At 36.5% G+C, this 25,726-nt stretch overlaps 3 protein-coding genes across 5 annotated transcripts in view; 1 reads left to right on the plus strand and 2 right to left on the minus strand.

Annotated features, from left to right (window-relative positions):
- foxn2b (forkhead box N2b) overlaps positions 1–3,408 on the plus strand; it is a 14,141-nt gene extending 10,733 nt beyond the window's left edge. The window contains exons 4-6 of the mRNA XM_083556620.1: positions 152–207; positions 565–633; positions 804–3,408. Coding sequence (XP_083412746.1) covers positions 152–207; positions 565–633; positions 804–1,120 — 442 coding nt within the window. The 3' untranslated portion in view covers positions 1,121–3,408. The remainder of the gene's footprint in view (positions 1–151; positions 208–564; positions 634–803) is intronic.
- pigf (phosphatidylinositol glycan anchor biosynthesis, class F) overlaps positions 1–25,726 on the minus strand; it is a 218,768-nt gene that overhangs the window by 156,078 nt on the left and 36,964 nt on the right. The window lies entirely within an intron of this gene.
- Positions 4,136–17,925, minus strand: fshr (follicle stimulating hormone receptor). 3 transcript variants are annotated; one of them, XM_083556514.1, is made up of 10 exons: positions 17,572–17,925; positions 12,043–12,114; positions 11,546–11,620; positions 11,266–11,340; positions 10,992–11,066; positions 10,342–10,422; positions 10,183–10,251; positions 10,010–10,084; positions 8,664–8,849; positions 4,136–6,083 (listed from the first exon to the last, which is right to left on the minus strand). In XM_083556514.1, the coding sequence occupies exons 1-10, from the start codon at positions 17,751–17,753 to the stop codon at positions 4,964–4,966; spliced, it is 2,010 nt and encodes a 669-aa protein (XP_083412640.1). In that variant the 5' UTR covers positions 17,754–17,925; the 3' UTR covers positions 4,136–4,963. The 3 variants fall into 3 exon arrangements, with proteins under 3 accessions (XP_083412640.1, XP_083412642.1, XP_083412641.1); XM_083556516.1 differs by lacking the exon at positions 17,572–17,925 and adding an exon at positions 14,786–14,881; XM_083556515.1 differs by lacking the exon at positions 10,992–11,066 and having other exon boundaries at positions 17,572–17,924.

Raw genomic sequence — 25,726 nt, forward strand, 5'->3', positions numbered from 1 at the left:
ACCCCAACATACGAAGCTGTTGCAAGCCAGATCATTTGCAAGCAATATGCTTAACGATATAATCACGACCTGCTATTTTTGTCTGTTTTGTGTAGCCCTAAAGCTACAGTGGCTGCACTGTGGGTAATGAATGTCTCTCTGTTCTCCACAGTGCCTCGTCTCCTCCTTGTCACCTGTTCTCCTTGGAGCAAGGCTACTCTCTAAAGGGTAAGTGGACTTAACTACAGTGCCTCCGAGCATCCGTTCTCTTCTGAAGGACTTTAAGTGGGTCATATCCTTCACACACCATTAGCAAATCTATCATTACACATTTAAGCAGATCACTCATCTCGGCTCCTTTTGTTCCGCTCATCCTTTGCTGGGCCACACCGAGTGCAAATGCCATCTCTTGCCTGTATTTTGTAACCTTGACAACCAAGGCACTGGTGCTTTTGTAATGAAGGATCACTCTGGCTGAAAGTGGCTCATTCATTCACGCACACACACATAGACACAAACCAAGACCGTGCACTGACAGTCAGACCTGTGTCCATTCGATTCTTTTTTTTTTTTTTCTCGTTTCAGAATGTGATTTTGATGCTGCCACTGCCATGATGCTGTTAAAGTCTGCCTCAGAGCAGAACATTGACCCATGTAAGAAAGCGCCATTATACAGATTTCATCCATCTTTGTCATTTCCTCTCCTCTCGTTTTGTCTTCCATCTGTTGTTGTGTCTAGATGTGTCTAGACGTATGTGTACATATCCCTTTTCGAGGTTTAGACGAGATTTTCATTAGTCGTTCTGATCATCTCTCTGTCTCAGATGAGCAAGAGGGGCCGATTGATCTTTCCCGGAGGGATCTGGTGGTGGTAAGCCGGGATCCAAAACAGGACCACAACTACAGCAGCGTCCCTATACCTCCCTCTCCTCAGCAAACGACGGGTTCCAGCACTGCAACACACGGGCAACAAGAAAAAGCAAATAGTAGCCACCCTTCATTAAAAAGGGCCAGACATGATCCAAAGCCGGAGGTGGATGATGAGTTGAAGGAGGCAGCTGGCTCGCTCCTGCACTTAGCAGGTATTTGCACCAGCCTCGGTGCCTCAAGACGCAAGAGCAGAAAGCTGGACAGAAAATGAAGCCTGGCTCTTTAACTTGCTCACCCTTTATATCCCTTTACACCCCTTACTATGTGACTCGTTCCTGTGGCCTGTTCCGGCCTCTCTCCTCTGGTTGAAGTTAATTTGTTTGAAATTAATCCTTTTTTTTTTTTTCTTTTCTTTTCTCAAAATATTCCAATCATCTCATCCAACAGGCAATACTAACACAAACACAGGAGAGAAAAGCCATACTGATGCTTTCGTTTTGTTGTACAGAAAAGATTAGGAGAAAAAAAAAAATCGACTCATTCACCAACCTGCGTTCACAACAAAAAGGGTTTGAGGGGGAGAAAAAAAGAGAACTTTGGGGCAGGGGGAAAAACTCAGAGGAGATTTGCATGCTTCCACCTCTTTAAAAAAAACAAAAAAACAAAAAAAACAAACAACAAATGTATATATCTTGAGAATGAATGCATGACTTTCACAAGTGGCTTGGGCTTCATTATAACAACGAAAAGCTAGATAAGAAAAAAAGAAAAAGATATAAAAGTGCCATTGATTTTGGATCATAAGACTTCAGTTAAGAAATATGATACAAAGATAAATGCAATAATTAGTTGACCTAAATACTTGTAGTTATATTATTTTTGTACTGCCGTTTTTTTGTATTCCGTCTGGTAAAGATGACGTGTCCCCTGGAGCACCGTGCACTCGTAGCTATGATGTCAAATCCATGTGACTTTCCTCTTCATCCTGATTGGACCCCACCCTTCCCTGAGCAGTATCATTCTAGTGGAGGGAACAGCATGAAAGTGGATCTGTGGCTCTTTGAGTTCACTTCAGTATTTATCCGGTGATTAACTCTGTAGAAAGTGTAGTCCCGTGCCATTACATATCCAGAATTAATTCCCACATGCGTTTAAGTGTGTCACATTTAGCATTTAATGCCACTATAGGACACAATGTAGTGCGGCGGATTTCACCAAGAACTCCTTTCTCTTTTCAGTAGCCCATTTCTTTAAGCATCACTGTTATCCATGTCACGACTCCTAGATGTCTGATTGAATTGATACGAGTGCTGAGAGAAGTCAGAGGGCAGTTTTTTTTTATTTTTTTTTTTTTATATATGTCTTCTCAGTGGACTTTAGTAGGAGCTGTATGCACGGGGCTTGTGCTTCAGGCTTGGATGTAGCACTCTGCTGCACAAATGACCTCGAGAGAGTTGTTCTGGCTCCAGAGGAAACTGGAGACAATGTGGATTCTGGAAGAAAAGCGGCTGTGGGAAGAAAGGGGGAAAAAAACAAAACAAAACACTTGCCTTTCTGCAGCTCTGCAAATGAGGAAGTCATGGGAACGGACCTACAGGAAGCCAAACTGATGAGACAGGAAACTGATATCCTCAGAACCTGCTACTACCAGGACTTGGTTTGGCACGAGTGCTGGACTTTTCTGACTCTCTGTCTAAACTCACACTTTGGTCTCGTTTTCATGAAATCGTCAGGGGTACCACCGCTATCTTTGCAACCCTCATCTTTATTTTTTTGTTTTGCTTGTTGTTTCAGTTTGAGTTCAAGTTTTAACTGCCTAAGTCAGTGAAATACCACTCATCTCTTTCAAGTGATGGCTAAATTAAGCTCTGATCAGGAACGATTGCACCGCACAGGCAGGTATCTTCTACAGCAATTAACTGAGCCTGTTTAAGCCATGGTGCTACTAAAATCTATAAGGACATCTTCTATGTCCTGTGTCCTGTGTGTGCGAGCTCACTAGTCCTGTGGTACCTGTGAAGCTACTCAGCGAAATGTCTCGATGCGATCTTTTAACTCTTCCCTATTTAATTGCATCGCTTTAACTGTTGCCATTGTAAAGTTTCTGCCCAAACACTTTTTGCTGCCAATTTCCCCCTTAAATTTGTACATAGTGATAACACAGGATGCAAGTATTACTAGAGGAGGTTTTGAGGAGAGCGACAAAACTGTAGTGTTAGATTTAAAGGTTTGTACAAGCAGCCACTTGCTTCTCCCAAAACAGGAATATTGACTTCTGAATATCTGACCTCTCTCTCTGTGATACAGCATAGTGATAATTGTTTTATTATTATTATAATTATTATTATTATTATTATTATTATTATTATTATGCTCCACTAATTTAGAGCTGCCAATCAGTTTGCTTGCATTTTGTCTGCCATGTCTGTCTGACAGACTTCCATCTTTTGGTTTTGTAAGCTAACCTCTGTTAATAAAATGTTTATAAAGTTTATTTTTGCCAAAGATATGCAATTGTTGCATTATATATGGTATTAAAATAAAAAAGGGTTTCTTTTATCTCTGCCTGTTTCTGATTTTTGTAAGGAAAAAAAGGTTTATATTTGCTACATTGAGCAGGGAGGCCACCTGGTGTTTCAAAGTGGTAAAAGATAATAAATTGCTTTTGAATAATTGCGCATGTAGATGAGAGTGAGGACAGTTGTGACATTTCTTTTGGTAAATCTTATGAGTAAAAATACCATATAGCTTTTTATGGTATTTTGAAAGTCCTTTTGTTTATTAACTATTTCTAAGAAATAAACACTAATGTATCAGCGGATCTAAATTGAAACGTCACAGTCAGCTCTCAGTTCTTTATGTCTGTGACAGATAATTATATTATTCTGCTATTTCATAAAGATCTAATGTTATAATGCTCACAATAGATAAAACATTGTCTTTGCTAAAACAGTCTTAATGGGTGATTCATTCATGTGGAAAGGAAGCCATTTTTTTTTTAAGTAAGTGGAATCTCCTACATTTTGTATCAAACATTTCTCAGCTAAAATGTGTTTGCTTAAAAAAAATTCCTAATGATGATAAAAATGACTGTCAAAACACAAAATCTGATTTTATTGATGTGTGTGCTTAAGTTGGTGTTTTTCAGGCTTTTGCAGGATGTTACTGTGCATGTGCAGTTTTAGTGTCATCACTATAGCTCGTTGCTGATTGAAGCATGATGTATAAACCCATGATCTCCTTTATATGGCGTATTGAACAAACAGCTAAAATAGACTACAAGAGATACAGGAGTAATCAAGTTTATTTATTTCCTTCTAAAAGAAAAAAAAAACTACTTTGTTTATACATGACTACAAATCACAACAAAAGCATATTAACAGCTATATTAATGCTTTTTAAATTAAATTTGATTATCACAAATAGTAAGCTATTGGACAAAATAAACCATATACATACATTTATACATGTATTATTTGGTGCTGAATATTTTTGGATGTTCGCTGTGTGTGGTTTTTTTGTCCACAAAGCCCTTGACCCGTAGCCTTGAACCCCAGGCCTTGATACGTGAGGCATATCATCGTATCAAATTCCATTTACTGTGTGTCTTCATTCAAGAGTGTCCAGCTGCCACACGTCTCCCATCTCCCACCTATTCTCTCAAACTGAAATTTCAAGGAGGAAGATGATCAACTTTTCTGGGTCTTGTTGCCCAACATGAGTGCAGGTGCATAGATAAGGTGCCTTAGAATCTGCACTGAATGACCACTAGCCTGGTCAGTATGACTGCCTTCATGTTTCATACTGGTGTAGTCAAGGACGTGTATGTAAATCAAAGATTAAATGTTTAGGAGGCCTACTGAGTCAAGTCCCTTCTGTTATAACATCTGGACTGCAAGGTTACTGTGACACTGAACATACTGCATGTGCTAAATAAAGAAAGAGTTGAGATAAAAGCTAAGAAAAAGCAAGAAACCTCAGTGAATTGAGTGTTTGGAATTTTCTACAGCTGTATTAATTTCCTTTTTGTCTGTTCTGAAGTCCAAGCAGCATGGAACAGATCGTATGTAGATAAGAGCAGCTTATAGTGTATGACATTGGAAAGTTTTGTGGGTCAGTGGGGGTAAGTAACATGCCCCAGTGAGTATAGAGTCCCATCACTATTCTTGGGTGAGCTGAGGCGGCCATTATGCAGAGAAGATGTTTCTGTTCGATAGATACGGGCACGTGATTTGAAGCAGCCCAAGCGGCTTGTGAGAACGAAGAAGTCCTGCTTGAAGCTCTTGGTAAAGAATGCGTACAGGAAAGGATTGGCGCATGAATTGATAGGGTAGAAGAGGACAAGCAGCACCTTGGCATGTGACACAGTGATGAGTGGTAGCCTGAGAGCTGCCGAGATGGCGAAGAATGAGATGGGCGCCATGCACAGGAAGTCAGTAAAGACTAGAACGGCCATGCGTTTGGCCACACGGGCATCTGCACTATCGGGCACAGAGGCAGGATGGCGCACTGTGATGTAGATTCGCACATAGCAGGCACATACAGCCATGAAGGCGATCACATTCAGAAAGAGCAGTAGCATGATGTATACCTGCGATGACACCGTTTCTACATCCATGGGTAGGCAGATGCTGGTCTTCATGTAGCTGCTCACACCCATCACTGGCATTAGAGCAGCGAGCACTGAAAAGAGCCAACCAAAAGCCATGACACCAAACGCGTGGTGTAACCGCAGTTGGCGCTCCAGGCGCATGGCATAGGTAATGGTGTGCCAGCGCTCCAGTGTGATGGCTGTTAGCGTGTATACAGAAAGTTCGCTTGCAAAAACCGTAAGGAAGCCGGCAGTGCCACACCCAGCACCCATTTGCCACTCGATGCCGTAGTTGTAGTAATGGGATCTTGTTCTTACATCCACAGAAGCGATTATCAGTAAGTAGAGGCCCATGCATAAATCAGCGAATGCCAAATTGCACATCAGGAACCTGGGCACTGTCAGCTTTGTGCAGCTGCAGAGGAGCACTAACAGAACTGTGAAGTTTCCCAAGACGGCCAACACACTGATGAACCAGATAAGGACACGCAGATAGGTGAAGCCCATGATATCCTCGCACGGGTTGAAGGCATCTGGCTCAGGGTAGCAGCGCACCTCTATCACATCTTTACAGTGCTCCTCAAAGAAGTATGGCTCCTGGTTGCGGATGGTGGAATCGTTACACAAATGGTTCTTCTCTGACCTGTATGTACACATAATACACTTTATGTAGACTCGATGTATTGAGGAATGTTGACAATATGTCTGGGACAGTATTACTGTGACTATTTCTCTGTATATTTTGGACATTTGTTTGTAATCATATGCAAAATTATTAACTATAACTATGCATATGATTACAAAGACATTTCCAAAATGTCGCCCTACTATTAATAGGGCTTATGCAAAGTAATAAATTGCTGTTTAATTTAAACTCGATAGAAGTGACCAATTAAACAAACAAAAAAAATAATTGAACCCCTGACTATGCTTTAAAGATTACCAGATCACTACAATCCCATAGTGGGGGGGGGGGATCCCCCCGTAGGGGGATCACTACAAGCCCATAGTGCCCACAATGCACAACAAATGTATACCTTTATATTGCCTTAATTTATACCTTTATATCATATTTATACCTTTCTATTTATAATGAAAATCCAAAATGCACCTTTATGATTGTCACAATAAAGATTAGGATTCACAGAGTCACAATTTAGATAGTGGGTCAATTTTTTATAAAGTTAGATTCATGGAGTCATGTGTTTTACCTTATTGCTTTACAGGCTTCCAGAGGTGGGGTTTTATCATATGGAGTGCAAGAGTTGCCTTTTATATTAAGAAAGTTCTCACTTCCATCCTAGTAAATTCCATATTAAATATATTATGACTCACAGTTCTGAATGTGACAAATTCACTATATATGGTGCAGCATTTGGGATATTAAATCATTTCAAATTTATGTACAAAATGATATCTGAGAATATGGTCACTCTAGTTTTCCACTGACAAAACAAATTTGGTCCAAATTAAGACCATTTGTAGGCCTGCTTGTGTATTAGGTTGGATTAAACTCGTATCATTTTCGTAATTGCTTTGAACAGGGAAACTTTGCACGAATCCTTAAGGTTTACATCCTTCCTGGTTAACTTAATATAAAATACCCTCTCTCTATCTTTACTCAGCACCCTTATCTAGTCTAGCGCAGCAAAGCAAAACCCATACGATTTTACAATTTTGACATCTACCCTCTATCTATTAAAATCTGGTAGACATTGTGGGTAGAAAACAGAAGACAGAAATGAATAGGATGTCAACATATTATATATATATATATATATATATATATATATATATATATATATATATATATATATATATATTAGAGATGCACCGAATATTCGGCCACCGAACATGTTTTTTTGCAAAACATGTAATGCCGAAATTTCAAGATGGGGGTGCGTCTGCAAAAACTTTCTCCACGTCGGGTTTAATTTATCAGCTGAAATCCAAACATCCCGAACGCTATGCTGAATATGAGAGAAACGCGGCACAGAAAAGCAAAACCCCTCCGAGCATGCGCACTCCGTCTGTGGTGGACGTTTTTGAAAAGGCAGGAAGTTTCCCAGTGATGGTGTTGTATTGTTGTATCTTTAAGCAGTTGCACTTGTTCTGAATGCACTTTGTTTTTATGAAAGAACATATTTAATTTTACAACCTTTCAGCATGCCAGAGGGCCTTTACATTATTATTTAATGTACACATGAGTGCATTTAAGTTAAACATTTGAGTTTGAATTTTTATTTATTTTATCCTGTGCATTATTGCAATGTGCTATAAATTAATATTTTCATAATTTGTAATTGATTTATTCTTTGAAACTTTAATATTAATTTATGCAATTGAAATGCCTTGATTTTAGTAAGGTTAGTACACAGTCATAGCCATAAATGCAATGGTATTAATAATTGCCATAATTTCTTTCGGTGTTTCGGTTTTCGGCCTTGCTTTCCTCTTTTTCGGTTTCGGGCAAGAATTTTTTTTTTTCGGTGCATCCCTAACATACATATATATATATATATATATATATATATATATATATATATATATATATATATATATATATATATATATATATACATACACACACACACACACACACACACACACAATTTTTTCATTTATTTAATTGTATTTAATCAATTGAATTATTTTTAATATTATTATTATATTAACTAAATTGAGTAAAAAGTGTATTGGTATAATTTGATTTATTTTTATCTAATATTATTTTACATATTATTCAAACAAGCAGGCATTTTATTTGATATTGTTTTAAAAACGTAAACTGTTCAAATTTCAATATAATAAACTGCATTAATAAAAAAAATGACAAGAAATTTTGTGTGTAGCATTTCTTCTCTATAACCATAACGAAATCTGAAATTGAACTGAACTGTGACTTAAAACGCAGGGTACGTACTGAACCATGAATTTTTGTTCGTTACATGCCTAATTTATATATATATATATATATATATATATATATATATATATATATATATATATATATATATATATATATATATATATATAAAATATATAACTTTAGTCCTTCTGTATGTTTAAAATGACACTAAAAGCTTTTTGCCCAAAACCCACTGTTCACTTCGACTGTATTACCTTGACTTTGTGTCACGTTTAAGTCCATTTGATTAAAAACATCTCCTAAATAAATAAATTAGAATGTAGCATGGGTGCACCATGACTCTGCTGTACTTGCTTGCTTTTTTTGAAGTTTTTGAAGGCACAGCAGTGGCTGGGGTAAGTAAGGTTGGCCTGGGCGAGCTCTGCGAATATCTCCAGGTTGGGTAACCATCTCAGAGAGTAGACTGAGGTAGCAATCAGCAGCTTCAATCTCCTCAGCATGTTCTCTGGCAAGGAACTGATTGCAGTGCGAGAGATGTCCCTGTATAAACAAGCACATCTGCCTCAGGTAAAGAAAAATACTATCAACTAATTATCCCTGTAGCTTGGAGTTGCAGCTGATGATTATACATGTGATGATAAACAGGGTACTTCAGTCTTTTTTTAAATAAACTCAATATCAATTCACTGCTTATATAGATGAGGAACAATTACCACAGACAATAAGTGTTCCTGTCTTAAGAAAGATTGGAAAACTCACAATAGAAATCTTAGTCTGGGTGTAGACTATAAAATATTTTTTTAATGAAAGACGTGTGCAGAATAAATTCATAAATTTTTTATTACGTCTTTGTAAAGAGTTCTCTATCATTTACCCTTTCTTCTAGAGGGTACATTACCTGGGTTTGCATTACCAATGTAAATTTAATGATGCTTGGATATCATTAAACATTTGGTGAAGTATAAATAACTAGAGCTGCTTTTTACTGTAATACTTCAGTGTCGGAAAGTCAAATTAAACAACTTGTGTAGTAAGACCTTTGCATCCTTGGTCCTCTCCTGTTAGTTTAACCATTGCAGTTTTGAATTTGCCTCATCTACAGTATCTGTGTATTTTATATTTGCATTTATTGGCAATTCAGAAAATGCTTATACAACCCCAATTCCAAAACAGTTGTGTGACTGTGCAAAATGTAAATAAAAACAGAATGCAATGATTTTATTGATGGAGCATTTCCAAATGGGCAAGCTGGCCATTCAACAGGCACTAATGCACTCCCATACCATCAGAGATGTGCCTTTTATAACTTCAAATGTTACATTTCCTCAGTTTAAACATTAAACATCTTCTATTGTGAATAAAATATGGGTTTATAAGATTTGCAAATCATTGCATTCTGTTCTGATTTACATTTTACACAGTGTCCTGACTTTTTTGGAATTGGGGTTTGTGTTTTCAATTTCTTTCTCAGTTTAGGGGATCAGAATTCTACAGACGTAGGTAAGTATTTCATTAATTAACTTTTGATTGCTCATGTGAAATGCAGATATTTTAATGCTTGTGTTAAACAGTGGAGAAACCTTGTATAATAACTACATAAAGGGAAGCTGTGTAGGCCGTGGTGTAAAAGCTCTTGCTGGATTGTGTGATGCAGCTGGCTGGTTGAATTGTTGTTGACTGTGAGAGCTGCTCATGCTTACAGAACGAGGGGGCCTTCAGCACCGAGGAAGGCGTAGTTGTGGATAAGTTTCAGCTGTTGGTTTCCCATGAGAAACCTGGGGGAGAGCAGAGGTTGTGTCAGAGATTAACTTTTTATAGAGAAGTTTTTATATATGTATTTATAACCAAACAAATAATTTTTTAGGGCGCTTACAGTTTTTCTATTTTGGTGCCATTGAAGGCATTTTTGTCCACTTCAGTGATCCCGTTCTTTGTCAGTCTCCTTTAAGATGTGAGAGCAGTAATCAAAGTGACACCACACAGTGTTGCTTATTATATCACAGATAATGAAAGAAAGAATGAACCTACTTACAGTGTAGTTATTGTGCCACTGGTAAGTCCTTCAAAAGCGTTGCTGGGTATCACTTCAATATGCATGTTCTCTTCTAGGTCACTAAAAACAAAACAAAATTTCAAAGAAAGCTAATTTACAGTGATGTTTTCATGTCTTAACGTACACTTTACAAACACTATATGGAAATTATTATTGGGACATCTGAATTTTCCAACCATAATTCTTTGCCAAACCATACGGTTGGATGCACACAATTGTAGAGAATTGCCTTTGGATGCAGTAATTTACTTAGACTGTGAGAGCCAAAACTGTTCCAGCATAACAATGCCCCTGTACACAATGCAAGGTCTATGTAGATACGTTTTACATGTGTTGAAACATCTTTCAGGAAGACTGGAGGTTATTAGGACCGCAAATGGGGAATAAATGTGAAATAGGATGTTTAAACAAAACAACTCATAGGAGTTTTATGTTCAGGTGTCCACAAACTTTTGTCCATATAATGTATACTTATATACAAATTATCTATCTATCTATCTATCTATCTATCTATCTATCTATCTATCTATCTATCTATCTATCTATCTATCTATCTATCTATCTATCTATCTATCTATCTATCTAACATAAATACATACATACATACAATCAAAAAAATATATACATACAACAGAAATTCAAAAGCTGCAGACTGGACTTTGGAGAAGTCAGGTAGGACTGTCAGACCTGTGTTTGAAATAGTTCTGAAATGTACACAAACACACTAATATAGATTTAATAAAACTTGTTCATAAATTAAACCAACAAATCACTATATTTTTTAGGTTTTGTTTCTTGCCTTTTGCTGAGATTTTACAGCACTTTTACCACTAAGTTTAGACAGAACTTCCAGTGGGAATGCATTCCATTTGCTATAGAAGTATGAAGAAAAGTAATACTCACAGATATCTCAGCTTTGGAAGTCCCCAAAATGTGTCTCTGTCCATACTGACAAGTCTTTTCGATTTAGTAATAGTACTGTAATGGAGAAAAGCATATGAAAGATTTGAATACTTTTATATATAAGAGCTTACAGATTATAATATTCAAATGCTTTGTTGTATTTGTTGTCTGATATTTATTTGTAAATTTTTTAAGCAGAATGTAATTCCTCATGGGAGGAAATATAATGTCAAAAAAAGAAAACAATAGAATGGCTTCACTGGGTCCAGCTAAAACATACATCTCTTCCAGTTTAGTCAGGTTTGCAAATGCATAAGCTTCAATACGCTGGAGGGCTCCGTTCTCCGACACCATTCTGAGAGAGTGATAACAGCCATAATGATCATTTAACACTGATAACAGCAGCACAAACAATTATAAAACTAAAGTGCTAAAGGCCTAATTTAGTTGGAGGACAGTTCACATATCTGCTAGATGTTTACTTACTTAATGATCTTCCTGAGGAAATAGTTCTTACAGTATATAACCTACATTTCATTGCACTTATTCTTTTTTTACTTTTAAGGTCACATTAGGTCTAAACCAAAGCTTGAGTCTAATTTACACTTTATGTTCATCATATTATGGCTGCTGCATTTCTGCAAATCATATCTCATTTGTTTTGTCCCTTCTCTGCAGTGAAGACTAAACAGCTTTAATTCAGACTAAATACAGAATATTTACATGAAACCATTTTAAACATACAAAATAAAGTGCTTTCTAATATTTTTTACTCACATTCGCTTGAGGTCATGAAGTGATGACATTGCTCTACTTGGAAACAAGATGATCTGAGTCAGCTTGATCTCCCTGACCATAAACAGAATGCTTATTAACAAACGATTTTCAGTGTTAAATACATTAACCATGTGCAACCCTGTATTTAACACTGTATTTAGAAATAAATGGCATTATGTATAATAGAATAAATGGTATTAATATAATTTTAATGGCACTAATTTTATTAATGCGCGATTAATGCAGCTTGCATTTCTGTTTGAACAGTTTTATAAAAAATATAAAAGAATAAACATAAAAGAGGCGAAATTAAAACCTTCCACACAACACACATTTATTCACAATGGAATAGGAGCATATGGTGACGGATAAGAGTGAAGGAAGGTGCACACAGGTGGACTATATGCAAAGCAGGAGATGCAACCTGCAAGAGATTGGAGTATGTAAGATATTGGCAGGAGACAGTGTGGCTAGACAGCGTTGCATGGCTGTCTGTAGGATGGCGTTGGAGGTTAAGAAGAACAGGAGGAGAGTGAAGACTGAAAAAAGAACAAGATAGTAAAAACTGAAGGAGGAAGACTGTAGTGTGAGATTCAGGGAAGAGGTCAGACAGAGGCTCGGTCTTGGTAAAGAGGTGATGGATGATTGGGCAACTACTGCAGACGTGATAAAGGAGACTGCTAGGAAGGTACTTGGTGTGACATCTGAAAAGAGAAAGTAAGCCAAATAGACATGGTGGTGGAATGAGGAAGTGCAGGAGAGCATAAGGAAAAAGAGGTTGGCGAAACAGAATTGGGATCAACAGAGAGATGAGAAAAGTAGACAGGAGTACAAGAAGATGCAGCAGGTAAAGAGGGCTGTGGCGATGGAAGAAGTTGGACACTAAGGAAGGAGAAAAGGATTTATACCGATTGGCCAGGCAGAGAGACCGAGCTGGGAAGGATGTGCTGCAAGTTAGAGCAATAAAGGATGGAGATGGAAATGTGTTGACTAGTGGGGAGAGTGGGTTGAGAAGATGGAGGGAGTATTTTAAACAGCTGATGAATAAGGAAAATAAAAGAGAGAGAAGGTTGGATGAGGTGGAGATGGTGAAGCAGGAAGTGGATAGGATTAGTAAGGAGGATGTAAGATCAATGATTAAGAGGAGGAAGAGTGGACGGTTGGACCACATGACATACTGGTAGAAGCATGCAGATGTTTAGGAGAGATGGCAGTGAAGTTTTTAACCAGATTGTTTAACCAGATTCTGGAATATTCGCTTTGAGAATGTAGATGGAGAAGTATAGAGAAGGTCAGAAGGAGTTGCATTGTGTGTTTGTGGATTTGGAGAAAGCATACGACAGGGTGCCAAGAGAGGAGTTGTGGTATTGTATGAAGAAGTCAGGTGTGTCAAAGAAGTATGTATGGGTGGTGCAGGACATGTATAAGGACAGTGTGACAGCAGTGAAGTGTGCAATAGGAACGACAGACTGATTCAAGGTGGGAGTTGGACTGCATCAAGAATTGTCTCTAAACCCTTTCCTGTTTGCAGTGATGATGGAAAGGATGACGAATGAGGTCAGACAGGAGTCCCCATGGTTTATGATGTGAAGAAAAAAGTAAAGTGAAGAAAAGAGTGCAGGCAGGGTGGAGTGGGCGGAGAAGAGTGATAGCAGGAGTGATTTGTGATAGAAGGGTATCTGCAAGAGTGAAACTGTGGTGAGACCTAATATGTTGTATGGTTTAGAGACAGTTGCATTGAGTAAAAGACAGGAGATGGAGCTGGAGGTGGCAGAGCTAAAGATGTTGAGGTTTTCTCTGGGAGTGACGAGGATGGACAGGATTAGAAATGGTTTTATTAGAGGGACAGCACATATAGGACGTTTTAGAGAGAAGGTGATGGAGGCGAGATTGAGATGGTTTGGACATATGCAGAGGAGGGACACGGGGTATATCGGTAGAAGAATGCTGAGGATGGATCCACTAGGCAGAAGGAAAAGAGAAAGGCCAAAGAGGAGGTTTATGGATTTGGTGAGGGAAGACATGCAAGTAGTTGGTTTGAAAGAGGCAGATGTAGAGGACAGGGGTGTAATGAGACGGCTGATCCGCTTTTGCGACCTCTAATGGGAGGAGCTGAAAGAAGAAGAAGAAGTCCTTTCTTTACTCATATATATATATCTTAAATCAAACACCAAAATTCGACATGATGCACACATCCGGCAATTAAAACCATCCATGTGGAAACACAGCAAAAGTTCTGTTTGGAGTCCTGATGTTTTACATAATTTAAAACCCCATAATTACTTAAGTTGTGATCAATCACGAGTTAACTCATGAAAATCTTTGCATATATATATATATATATATATATATATATATATATATATATATATATATATATATATGTGTGTGTGTGTGTGTGTGTGTGTGTGTGTGTGTGTGTGTGTGTGTGTGTGTGTGTGTGTGTATATATAAAATAAAAAAACAGGAACAGGAAACGAAGAACAGAAAACATTTTGTAACCCAGCTTGAACCAAGTTTTACAAGACTGACATAATCATGCCATGAGAAGCTCAGGAGAAATGTCATGTTGAGTGGTAAGTTATAAAGATTTCATTACTCAGTAAGCTTCGTTATTGTCATTGTCTTCTTCTTTCGGCTGCTTTCTTTAGGATGAGTCGCCACAATGGATCATTTATCTCCATACCACCCTGTCCTCTACATCTGACTCTTTTACAATTACCACCTCCATGTCTTTCCTCACCTTATTCATAAACCTCCTCTTTGGCTTTCCTCTTTTCCTCCTGCCTGGCGACTCCATCCTCAGCATTCTTCTACTGATATACCCCATGTCCCTCCTCTGCACATGAACAAATCCTTTATGATGCTGCCATAGGTCTAACAATAATTTCATGAAAGAACACATTTTATGAGATATTCTGTATATATTAGGTGTGTGATCTACAAAGTTTGAGTGATAATACATGTAATAATCCATACACTCGTCAGAAAACAAACATTACACAAACATTTATGCTCCTTGCAGAATAAAAACAAAAACAAAAGACCAACAGTCTCCAAACGCCAGATTCTTACACTTTTAATTATCTTAAATACAAGTCATTGGTCAGAAAATAAATAATAAGTATAAGTAATGAGTAAAAAAATAAATAAACGCACTCTTGATTCGCCTGTATCAACATTTGCATTTTTTCTTTTGCAACAGTGAACTGTTTTTCTGTTAACTTTAGAACTTCAGAAATGCACAGCCTTCTTTTACGCAAAGGTAAAATAATGATGATGATTAAAATGTTTGATGTAGACTCAGCACACTCAGCACACTAAAACCAGCACAAAATCTTCCTAAAGTATCTTCTGGGACTTTTTACTTTTAAGATTAGACTGTCGAACAGATAACCAAATAATCCCATCAGGGGCCTGATAAGAAGCTCATAAATAGAAGCAGGATTGAGCAGGGAGTTATTGTTTAAATCTTGTTGGTTTCCTAATCACTGATTTCCTGATTTGTAGTTAAGACTATTAGCAGCTTAATATTTTGCTATTAATATTTTGACCATTGTTTTGCCCGTGTGAACAACTGCGCATAAATTCTTTAAACATTTATAAATATTATAAATATATTAAACTTTTAAACGTATAATATTATATCATTATATAAATTCTTCCATTAACTGTTTAAGAAGTGTTTAGTCAGGTTGAGGTCAGAACCCATGTAAACCATATCTCCATGGAGCTGGCTGTGTGTAAAGGAGCATTGTCATGCTGGAGCAGGTTGGGTCTCTGAGTTCAAGTGAACGGAAAATTGACTGCATCCAAAAAAACATTTTGGGGTAAAGGTTTGGGGAAGAACCACCTAGAGCTGGAAAAGTCAGGCGTCCCAATACTTTTGTGTATATACTGTGTGTGTATGCATATACATATATTAATATTTATTTAATTATTCTTTTTATTTATTTTGATTGGATACATTTCTCCATTTAAAGTTCTACAAGTTCCCAGTGCATTGTTGTTTTGTTTTTGTTTTATTTCTCGTGTCTTTATCTGTGTTTTGAAACTGTGTTTTTGGACTTTTCTTGATCATGTTCATGCAATGAATTATGACATTGTAATTATATATATATATATATATATATATATATATATATATATATATATATATATATATATATATATATATATATATATATAGCTACGTCCTCTTTTTATTTCTTTATTTACTTTTTTTTTTACAAGGATAAAAAAAAAAAAAATAAAAAAGAAGAAAACCTGAAAATAAAAAACAAACAGGTGATAGTGTCTCTGTATCTTAGGGATATTGTAACAGAGGTTCACATGGTTGGTCAGCATAGGAATGTGTCTGGATTGTCTGCGGTTAGGATATTATTCAGAATGAAGCGAGCCATCTGCAGCTCTGTGTCTTCTCTATCAGCGCCTATCAAATGGAGAACTGTATGTTCTAGCTAAGTAGCAAATTGAGCTCAGACCCATACTGCAGTGCTCCTGTATTCAGCCCTGTGCTCACCCAAAAATGGATGAAATAAAAAGTAGCCAGGATGAAGGATTATGCAAAGGCAGGCAGGAATGCAGCACTCTGTAGTTTGGGTAGTGTGAGGGATGAAACGGCTTAAAGCTGACTGTTACAAAGGAAGGTATCTTCTGGAAATGAGCATGAACTGCTCATAAAAATAGAACCTACAACAAACCTCCCAGGCTTAATGAGACTACAAGCTGAGCATGTGTTCTTCATTCCTTTTTGCTCTCTTTCAGTCAGTCAAATATGCTGAATGAAAGCAGTTTCTTTTGCTTTGAAAAAAAAGGTATAGTTGTATGTTAAAAACAGTCTATTACCACCCACCCCTTCAATCCAAGGCTGAACTGAGTGCATGTGGAGTCCAATAGCCTTGAGAGTGTAAAATATATGTTTCAGGAATCACAAAAGCAGCATAATTTTGTTGTCAGTTAAAAAAATAGAATAGTACTGAATAGTAAGAATGTTATTCCTCTGATTGCTTTATTGTGTATTTCTTGTATACAATACTGTGCAAAGCCATAATAGGTATCTTTTATTTTATATATATATATTATATATAGATACATATATAAGTATAAAAAGCATATATATATTATATATTTTAAGCCTTGTGCAGTTGTCTGTCAGTAGAAAAAAAAAGCACATTATTGATTACATTTTTTTCTCAAAATACAAAACTAATTAAAAAAAAACATCAACAAATTTACAGTGTTTTAAAATATATAATGACCTTTAAAGATAACATAAGTAAGTGAGAAAAAAATATGTCCTTAAGAAACTGTACCTCGGAGAACTGATGCTGATTAACAACAAAATTTGGAATTTATTACCCTTTTTAGTTCTCTTAGTTATTGCATTTTTTATTTTTTTTACAGTTCTTTATAATTTCCCTATTTGGAAGCGCATTAGCTAGCATCTATTACAGTTACAACATTGCACGCAACAATATAAGTAAATGCATAAGGCATGTGTGCTATGTTGAAAATTCCTATACTCACACGTATGTTGTATTTTTTGGTATGTGGCATGGCATCTGATGCACTTTGCTTCCGAGACACAAGAAGGAGCGAGTGGTGCCATTGGCCAAGCAGGCATACGATCCCAAAACCAGGTCCCCACTGTGCATTATGAGCCAAGAGAGGATATAGCGCAGCATGGTCGTCCAGACCAGCTTCTTCATTGTGATTGACAAAATGAACTCCCAGTATATTTTCTCTCAGTCCTGTGTGGTGGAGCGATATTTAGTTTTTTTTATTCTGCTAAAGCCTGAGCATGGCCCTCAGTCAATGCTGTGATCCTCTCCTCACTGCAGGTAGGAGTCAGGACTGTTTACATGGATATGGTGTGCTGGGATGCTACATGTTTGGAGTATTGTGGCTGAAGTTGTGGGAAGGGCAATTCTTGTTGAGCAGCGTGGTTGGTTTAGAGTACTACAGCAAAGCCATTGAAGACCTTGGGAGAGACGACCTCTGATAACAGGCGTAAGTAATGATCAGTTCTATTCCCAGCCATCTTGTCCTCCTACTTCTCCTCCTTTACTCCAATCTTATTTCTCTCCACAATCCTTCCTCCCATTTATTTCCAAGATCCTTACACACAAACTTGGACAAGTCCAGCATGCTAGCATTCATCTCTGTTGCATTGACTTGTGGAAGAACCAAATCTGTAGTGTCTAGAGGAGATATTTCAAATATTACTGACTCGTCCAAAGTTGTAAAAATGAGTATGTTTGGCAAATATAAGGCTTTCTTATAAAATGTTTACATTTTACAACAACTTTTCTATTAATGGGGCATTTGAGGTTCTATGTTGACCTGCACTGTTTAGTCTTACAAATTTTCGTTTTTGTGTGTCAAAAGAACATCCGATAGTAGTGAACAGTGTGTTCTTCTCTCATCAGTAAGTTCCTGTCTAAAGAGTTTTGACTTTAAACACAAGTGCACAATATATTATAATATAATAAAATATCACAATAGAATACATGCCTGTGTTCTTTTTGTGAAGTCTATACATTTTATAAAAGTATTCATACAACACCAACTTCACTGATTTACTATTTATTTACTGATTATAATTTACTTGTTTAGTAATTATATTTAGTAAATAATATATTTAGTTTTTTTTGCTATGTGAACATTATATTTTTATCTTTAAATGTCATTTTATTGTCCAATATTTTGTATTTCTATTTTACTTTTATATAATTTGAACTTTATTTCGCCCCAGTGAACTTACACCACCTTCTGTTGTTCAGAAGATGGCATAATGGGAACCGAGGTATTTAATCATGCTGTTCTTCTTTTCTTTTCCACTTTCTGACACATCAAAAGAAATGACTGATACTCTTGGCAACTTTGTGTTGATTTTCTTAGCACTTTACTTGTCTTTATACACACCATGTCTTTAGGGAAGCGGTGGCTCAACAGTTAAGGCTCTGTTACTGGTTTGAATTGTGGGGGTTCAAATCCTAGCCACTATAGGTTCCTTGAACAAGGCCCTTAACCCTCTCTTCTTCATGGCTAACCCTGTGCTCTGACTCCCAGCTTCCTAACAAGCTGGGATATGCAATGAAAAAAGGAAGGACAACATGTGATCTCAATCACTTTGTCCACAGCATGGTTGTTGGTGCAATCCTGGTTTGAGTATTGTAGAAAAGGCTGATCTGATAGGGTTTCAAGAGTTTACACAACAAAAGAACTTACAATGATCAGCTCTTCTATTGGCCACACTGTTGTTGATGAGAGGGGTCAGAGTAAGGTTTAAATTCACAAGAAGGCTAGGGTAACTCAAAACTCAAAACCACATTATTCTGTGAGGTGAATCAGGTTTGTAATCACTAAGTCTGAGGCTTGATTTGAATTCGAAGTAGTTCACATTTGATAGATAGTCTGAGATCATTTTTATTAGTTCATACAGGCTCATTAACATCTACTGTATAGAGTGAGTTTATTTATGTAAATATTTGCTCATTCATGTGATCCAATATAACTTATGGGTAGTAACTATTGTATTTTAGGTTAACATTTTGTAGCATTGTTTCACTGCAAAAATTAATTTACTTGGACATGATTTCTACAAAATGACAGGAATAGAGTGCCATGTAAAATCTTTTTTTTATATTGCTTTTATTGGGCATGGGTTGCAAAAAAAAAAAAAATAATTAGGCAAACTTTGACATAGATTTTCTAAAATCTGCAAAGACATAATTAGTCTCTGCTCACCTCTTTTTTTGTAGAATGTCAGTACTAATACAGTCATGCTTAATTTATGCCACAGCACAGCCTGCTGATCACAGCGTGACCCCTGTCTGGCATCAAGAGGCCCCTTGCGGCAATTGCAAGTAACCAAAAGGTTTAGTATTTTCCAGCAAAACACTTTTATCTCACTAACTCTTACTTGTCCTTGACTTTGCCACCCTTTCTTTTGGCCTAGTGAATAAATGTGAGTTTGCTATAAATGAGTAAATGATGATGAGAAAGTGTCACAGTGGGACAAGTGACTGCACAGAAGATTATTAGAATACAGTAATTCAGTCAGTCAGAACACTTCTGAAATTTTTTTAAGCTGCATTCACTATAAAACAAACCTAATGTACAGGTTTTATATGAACGTACAAACAGGAACATGTAATTGATTGGAGATCGAGCTCTATATTATTGTTCCCTGCCTATTTAATTTTTCCTTATATTTTTTGGAAATTGTTTTTAAAACTAGTGAAATATAGCAATTAAATTTATCAAATTAAATCAGTAGAGACTTTTGCATTTAGCTGGTGCTTTTTGTGAGTAAAGAAACATTATTAGAGATAATATCATGAAAATTCCTTCAAGTCTCTTTTGAACCTCAAGCATTCTTCAGTTGGGGAATGAGTTCTCTATAGAATCATAGAGGTGTACAAAGTGTATTAAAGATTCTAAGTAGAATTCAGCAGAAAAAAGCAAACTATCAAACAAAACCTCAATTTGCATTTTAAAGATCAATCATCAAATGTGTGGTTTTTAGATTACAGACTTTACATTTTCATTAGTGCTTCATAGCACATCAATCAAATATCATAAACATCATAAAACAAACTGTCATCCCAACTGACAAAAAACAAAGTACACATAAAGAGGCTAGATTATTCAGTGTTCGTTAATGAGATAATATTAAATCCAAAAAGGGAGCAAAAAGCAATCCTTGGCATTGCAGTTGTTGTAATTGGTTTAGCTTGATTAATTATAGCAATGCTGAAGTCCAGGAAGATAACATTGTTATCAAATAACAACTATTTCCTTTTTCATGTCATTGATTATTGTAGGTTCATCCAATGATATAATGAATATTTTTTAGCCACAGTTAAAAGTAAACAATTTTGAGAAAGTGTCATGTTTAAGGAACTGTCTTCGTTTAAACACTGGTTCTTGACATTGAGAGTTTCGATCAAATCCACTTGTTTTAATTATGCAGTCTCTTAAAACTACATGTTTTAGACCCACTGACAGTGTCTGAGGGTCACTCATATCTTACAGTGCAGCTTCATCATGGTTATTGACTTAACATAGAAACCACAAGCAGCAGATTTGGGTGTAAAGGATTAACTGGATTAACATAAGGATACTGGAAAAAAATATGAAAAATAATTTATTTGTTTACATTCTTTGTAATGACTACATGCCACTATCAACAATCTATGCTCTCATAGTTTCTCAAAAACCCGAGGTGGATGTTAGCAATGGTATTTGTGTCTAAACTGGTCATCGAGTGCCTTCCTCTGGAGTTAAACTTCAGTGATTATATAGAGTGAATATATTTAATACGAGCTATTTTAAGAACGCCTGACTTCAGCATTGCTAGTTTTAAATAGAATTCTACAAAAATACTGTATGTATGTTCTCTTTGCTTTTTTTCTTTCTTTAGTTAAACAGAAATCCAAATCATTTGTGGATTTGTGGAACACAGCTGGAGCTTCAGATGTATACTGTAACACACAAAGCAGACTCATTCATCTCATTGAAAATAATTAGGTGTAACTGCAATGTAAAGCAAATCAGTTGTCTCTATCATTTATGAGTAAGTGCGCATGAATTTTAAAAAGAAAAGATAAAATGCTGTGGGAAATTGGAAACTACAAAAAATTCCTCTAATAATAGGAATTTCTCTAATAATAAACTTTTGTTTATTCCTTGTTTCATTTACTGTTGTTTTGCATGCATGTCTTCTTTAATTACGTGTTTTGTTGAAGTGCTAAAAACTGATGAAATGAAAATGGCTCAGACAGCGAGTTAGTTTTGTCTGCTGTAGATGTTCAGTGTTTGGTAAAGAAACTCAGAGCTGCTTCTACAATATTCCTCATCCTGATGCTTTTAACCAGGGGAAAAGAGAGAGGAAGGTACTGTAAGGATCTTACTTAATGATGCAAACTATACCAGAGTTTATTTTTTATTTTATTTTTTAGATTTACAAGGCCGATTAAATTAAGTGTATAAATTGTTATTGATTTGAGGATTTGCCAAAGTTATTAGTAATATGTAGTACTTGTAGCTGAGTGACTGAAGCTATGTAAATCATCTTTCCCCATCTCATTATGTCTATAAGGCCACCACATCTGTTGTGTTTTGTTGAATTTGGCACGAGTGCAGGGCAAGCTGGACTCTGGCTGATTAAAAAAATGATTGAAAAAAAACCCCAGCTAGCTGATGAATAGACACATGCTGACTAATAGAGTGAGTGCATAAATGAAAAAGTGAATAATTTGAGAGAGCTCCGATTACTTTTTTTAATACAGCTAAGCCATATAAAGTAACCTGAAACCTATAGGTAGATTATAACACATAATTCATTTCTCAACACTTTATTCTGATACACCAGTCCATCTAAGAATAATTCACACAAATACACACATTCTCATACTTCACATCCACAAAATTCATACTTTTGAATAACTAGTAATGACTTTCCGTTTATTATTATTTGAATACATATATTCTGGTAGTGATAGCATTTCTACTGGATCCCAGTCTTTCCTTGTCTACCTTTTATTAAAGTCATAATGGTTTACATTAGATTACATTTACAACTTTAATGCTCAAGGCACTAGGGTGGCAGCTTAGTGGTTCTGGGATTTAAACTCAAAACCTTTAGATCAGAAGTCCAATGTCTTAACCACTTAGTTACCACTTCCTGTAAATCATACAAGTATGAATGACACGAGAGCATGTTTCATGAAACCTAGGATGATGGGACTTGTATTTATAGTATTAATATTCTAATGATATACTTAAGGCATGGTTCTGCTGCTCACCTATAGAGCCAACTTATTAATGATAATATGCTTTGGGATGTATACTGGTTGTAAAAAGTATAATTCTTAATTACATTTTAATAAAAATAAAATAATTAACAAAAGAGAAGTATACTGTTACTGTTATTTGAAATGTTCCTGGTCAGGTCACACTTTTCTGCTTTGTAAAATTGGAACCTGATGGAATGAGTGATATTATAATAGTAAAATGGAACAAAATCTAGAATAGTACATAAAAAAAGGACATGGGGCTGTAATGGTCATACAGCATACAGTATATGGATATCATGGATTTAAATACCTATATAATTTAGAATGGTTGAATGTATTCAACATTATATAAATACATACAGGGTAAATCTGGACTCATCAGACCACGTGACCTTCTTTCATCGCTCCAGAGTACAATTTTTATGGTCCCTAGCAAATCGAAGCATTTTTTCTGATTAGTTTTACTGATAAGTGGTTTTCTTAAGGCTACACAGCTGTTTAGTCTCAATCATTTGAATTCCCTTCGCATTGTGCGTGTGGAAATGTTTTTACTTTCACTATTAAACATAGCCATGATTTCTACTGTTGTTTTTTGACGATTTGATTTCACCAAATGTTTACGTTTCCTCGAAGATGATGGTTCCTTATAATCCTTGCAGTTTTTAATAAAGCGTTGGACAGTTCTTAACCGAAATTTAGTAGTTTCCTTAGATGTTTTCTTTGCTTGATGCGTGCCAATAATATGACCCTTCTGAAGCAGAATAATATCTTTTCCATGACCACAGAATGTGTTTTTCTACATGGTTGTTAAAGAAATGAGAAGCAACTCACTGTATCAGTTAGGGTTAAATAACTTAGTGGCAGCTAAAACAGGCTCTTACCTATTTGCTTATTAAATCCAGGTGGTAATTTGTTTGGGACGGGCAGTGGTTTTATTTTAGCATTTTATTTGTTGTTCATTTCTCAACTTTAAACCGTCTCCAAAGGCGTTTCAGAGAATTTGGCAGTACATCCAACCGGCCTCACAACCGCAGACCACGTGTAGCCACACCAGCCCAGGACCTCCACATCCAGCATCTTCACCTCCAAGATTGTCTGAGACCAGCCACCTGGACAGCTTCTGTAACAATCAGATTGCATAACCAAAGAGTTTCTGCTCAAACTGTCAGAAAGCGTCTCAGGGATGCTCATCAGCATGCTTATCGTCCTCATTAGGGTATACAACAGCGTATTTCAGTTCCTGCCAAATCCAGCAACTTCGCACAGCCATTGAAGAGGGGTGGACCAGCATTCCACAGGCTCCAATCAACAACCTGATTAACTCTATGCGAAGGAGATGTGTTGCACTGCGTGAAGCAAATTGTGGTCACACCAGATACTGACTGCTTTTTGGACCCCCAATACAGTAAAACTGCACATTTTAGAGTGGCCTTTGCCTTTATTGTGGCCAGCCTAAGGCACACCTGTGCAATAATCATGCTGTCTAATCAGCATCTTGATATGCCACACCTGTGAGGTGGATGGATTCTCTCAGCAAAGGAGAAGTGCTCACTAACACACATTTAAACAGATTTGTAAACAATATTTGAGAGAAATAGGTTTTTGTGTACATAGAAAAAATCTTAAATCTTTGAGTTCAGCTCATAAAAATTGGGGGCAAAAACAAGTGTTGCGTTTATAATTTTGTTCAATGTATTTATTCATTATTCTCCACCAGAGGGCAATAAAACACCATCAGAGCACAATTTCAGCTTCACCACCAGGGAGCAGTGTTAGACGAGAGTAATAGAGACCGACAGAGACACTCATCTGTTTAGCTGTCCCTAACTCTATCCCCCACACACACATACACACAAAATAATTATTTTTCACCTTTATATGTATGCCATACTGTATGTGGGTGTTGCATATGCAAGAGTCTGAAGATGCATGTGATTAGTATATTTACTGTGCACTGCTAGAATTTTTGCTGATCATGTTCCTTGTGCTATGCAGAGCTGTGAGACATAGAGCACTGGTCAGCATGTTCAGTGCACATTTAATGGCCTTTGGATTCTTTGCTATGATTCTACATATTGTTATCCCAACATAGGTGTTTGAGGATTCAGTCTGTAAAAAAGAGACAAAATCCCCTGCACACATGATTAAAATGCTCACATGCAGAAAGACAGATATTTATTTAGGGATGAATAAAAAAAAAGCAGCAAGTCTATTTGTGAATGATTGTATAAGCGATTACGGCTTTTCCCCCCACTATTTCTATTTGTTTATTCTTGGAATCATCTGCACTCTGTGACAAGAAATCTGTCTTAAAGTGAATAATCTTTCTAGAAAGATAGGAATCAGCAGAGAGATGGAGCTTGTCAGTGGTAAGATGCATGCTGAGATTCACTCTGACAGCTACCTCATTCTTTTCACACGTTCTCCCTCGCAAGATCAAAAATCACAGAGGGCTCAGGTGTCTGAAGCGGTGGGATAATAAAGGGGTTTTATAAGTTCTTTACGCATTTCTGAACACTACTGAGGGGTTTTTCAGAAAAACTGGCATAGCTTTTTTTTATTGCGCTCTCTCTCTCTCTCTCTCTCTCTCTCTCTCTCTCTCTCTCTCTCTCTCTATATATATATATATATATATATACATATATATATTTATATCTTTATTTACTATGAACATGCACAGTAATTTGCATTTCATTTTTTTTTAACACCTTGGGTTGTATTTGGGCTCTAGCAGAAGAATGGTTTGTTTAATTTTTCAACTGTGCCCCCATCCAGGCCCAAATACACAAAGCCCACATTGATTTGTTAGCTGGCTAGTTACTGTTTCTACAACAGTTTGCCAGTTAAAAACAACAACAACAACAACAACAACAGAAAAG

This window comes from Silurus aristotelis, assembly GCF_946808225.1.
Source record: "Silurus aristotelis genome assembly, chromosome: 12".
In the NCBI taxonomy this organism is placed as follows: domain Eukaryota; kingdom Metazoa; phylum Chordata; class Actinopteri; order Siluriformes; family Siluridae; genus Silurus; species Silurus aristotelis.

Coding starts and splice junctions, on each gene's coding strand:
- fshr (XM_083556514.1), bottom strand. CDS start 17,753: ATGAAGAAGCTGGTCTGGACGACCATGCTGCGCTATATCCTCTCTTGG. Junction 11,341..11,545: donor CTGACTAAACTGGAAGAGAT/GTATGTTTTAGC, acceptor TCTCCATTACAG/TACTATTACTAAATCGAAAA. Junction 6,084..8,663: donor AAAAACTTCAAAAAAAGCAA/GCAAGTACAGCA, acceptor GTGTACATACAG/GTCAGAGAAGAACCATTTGT.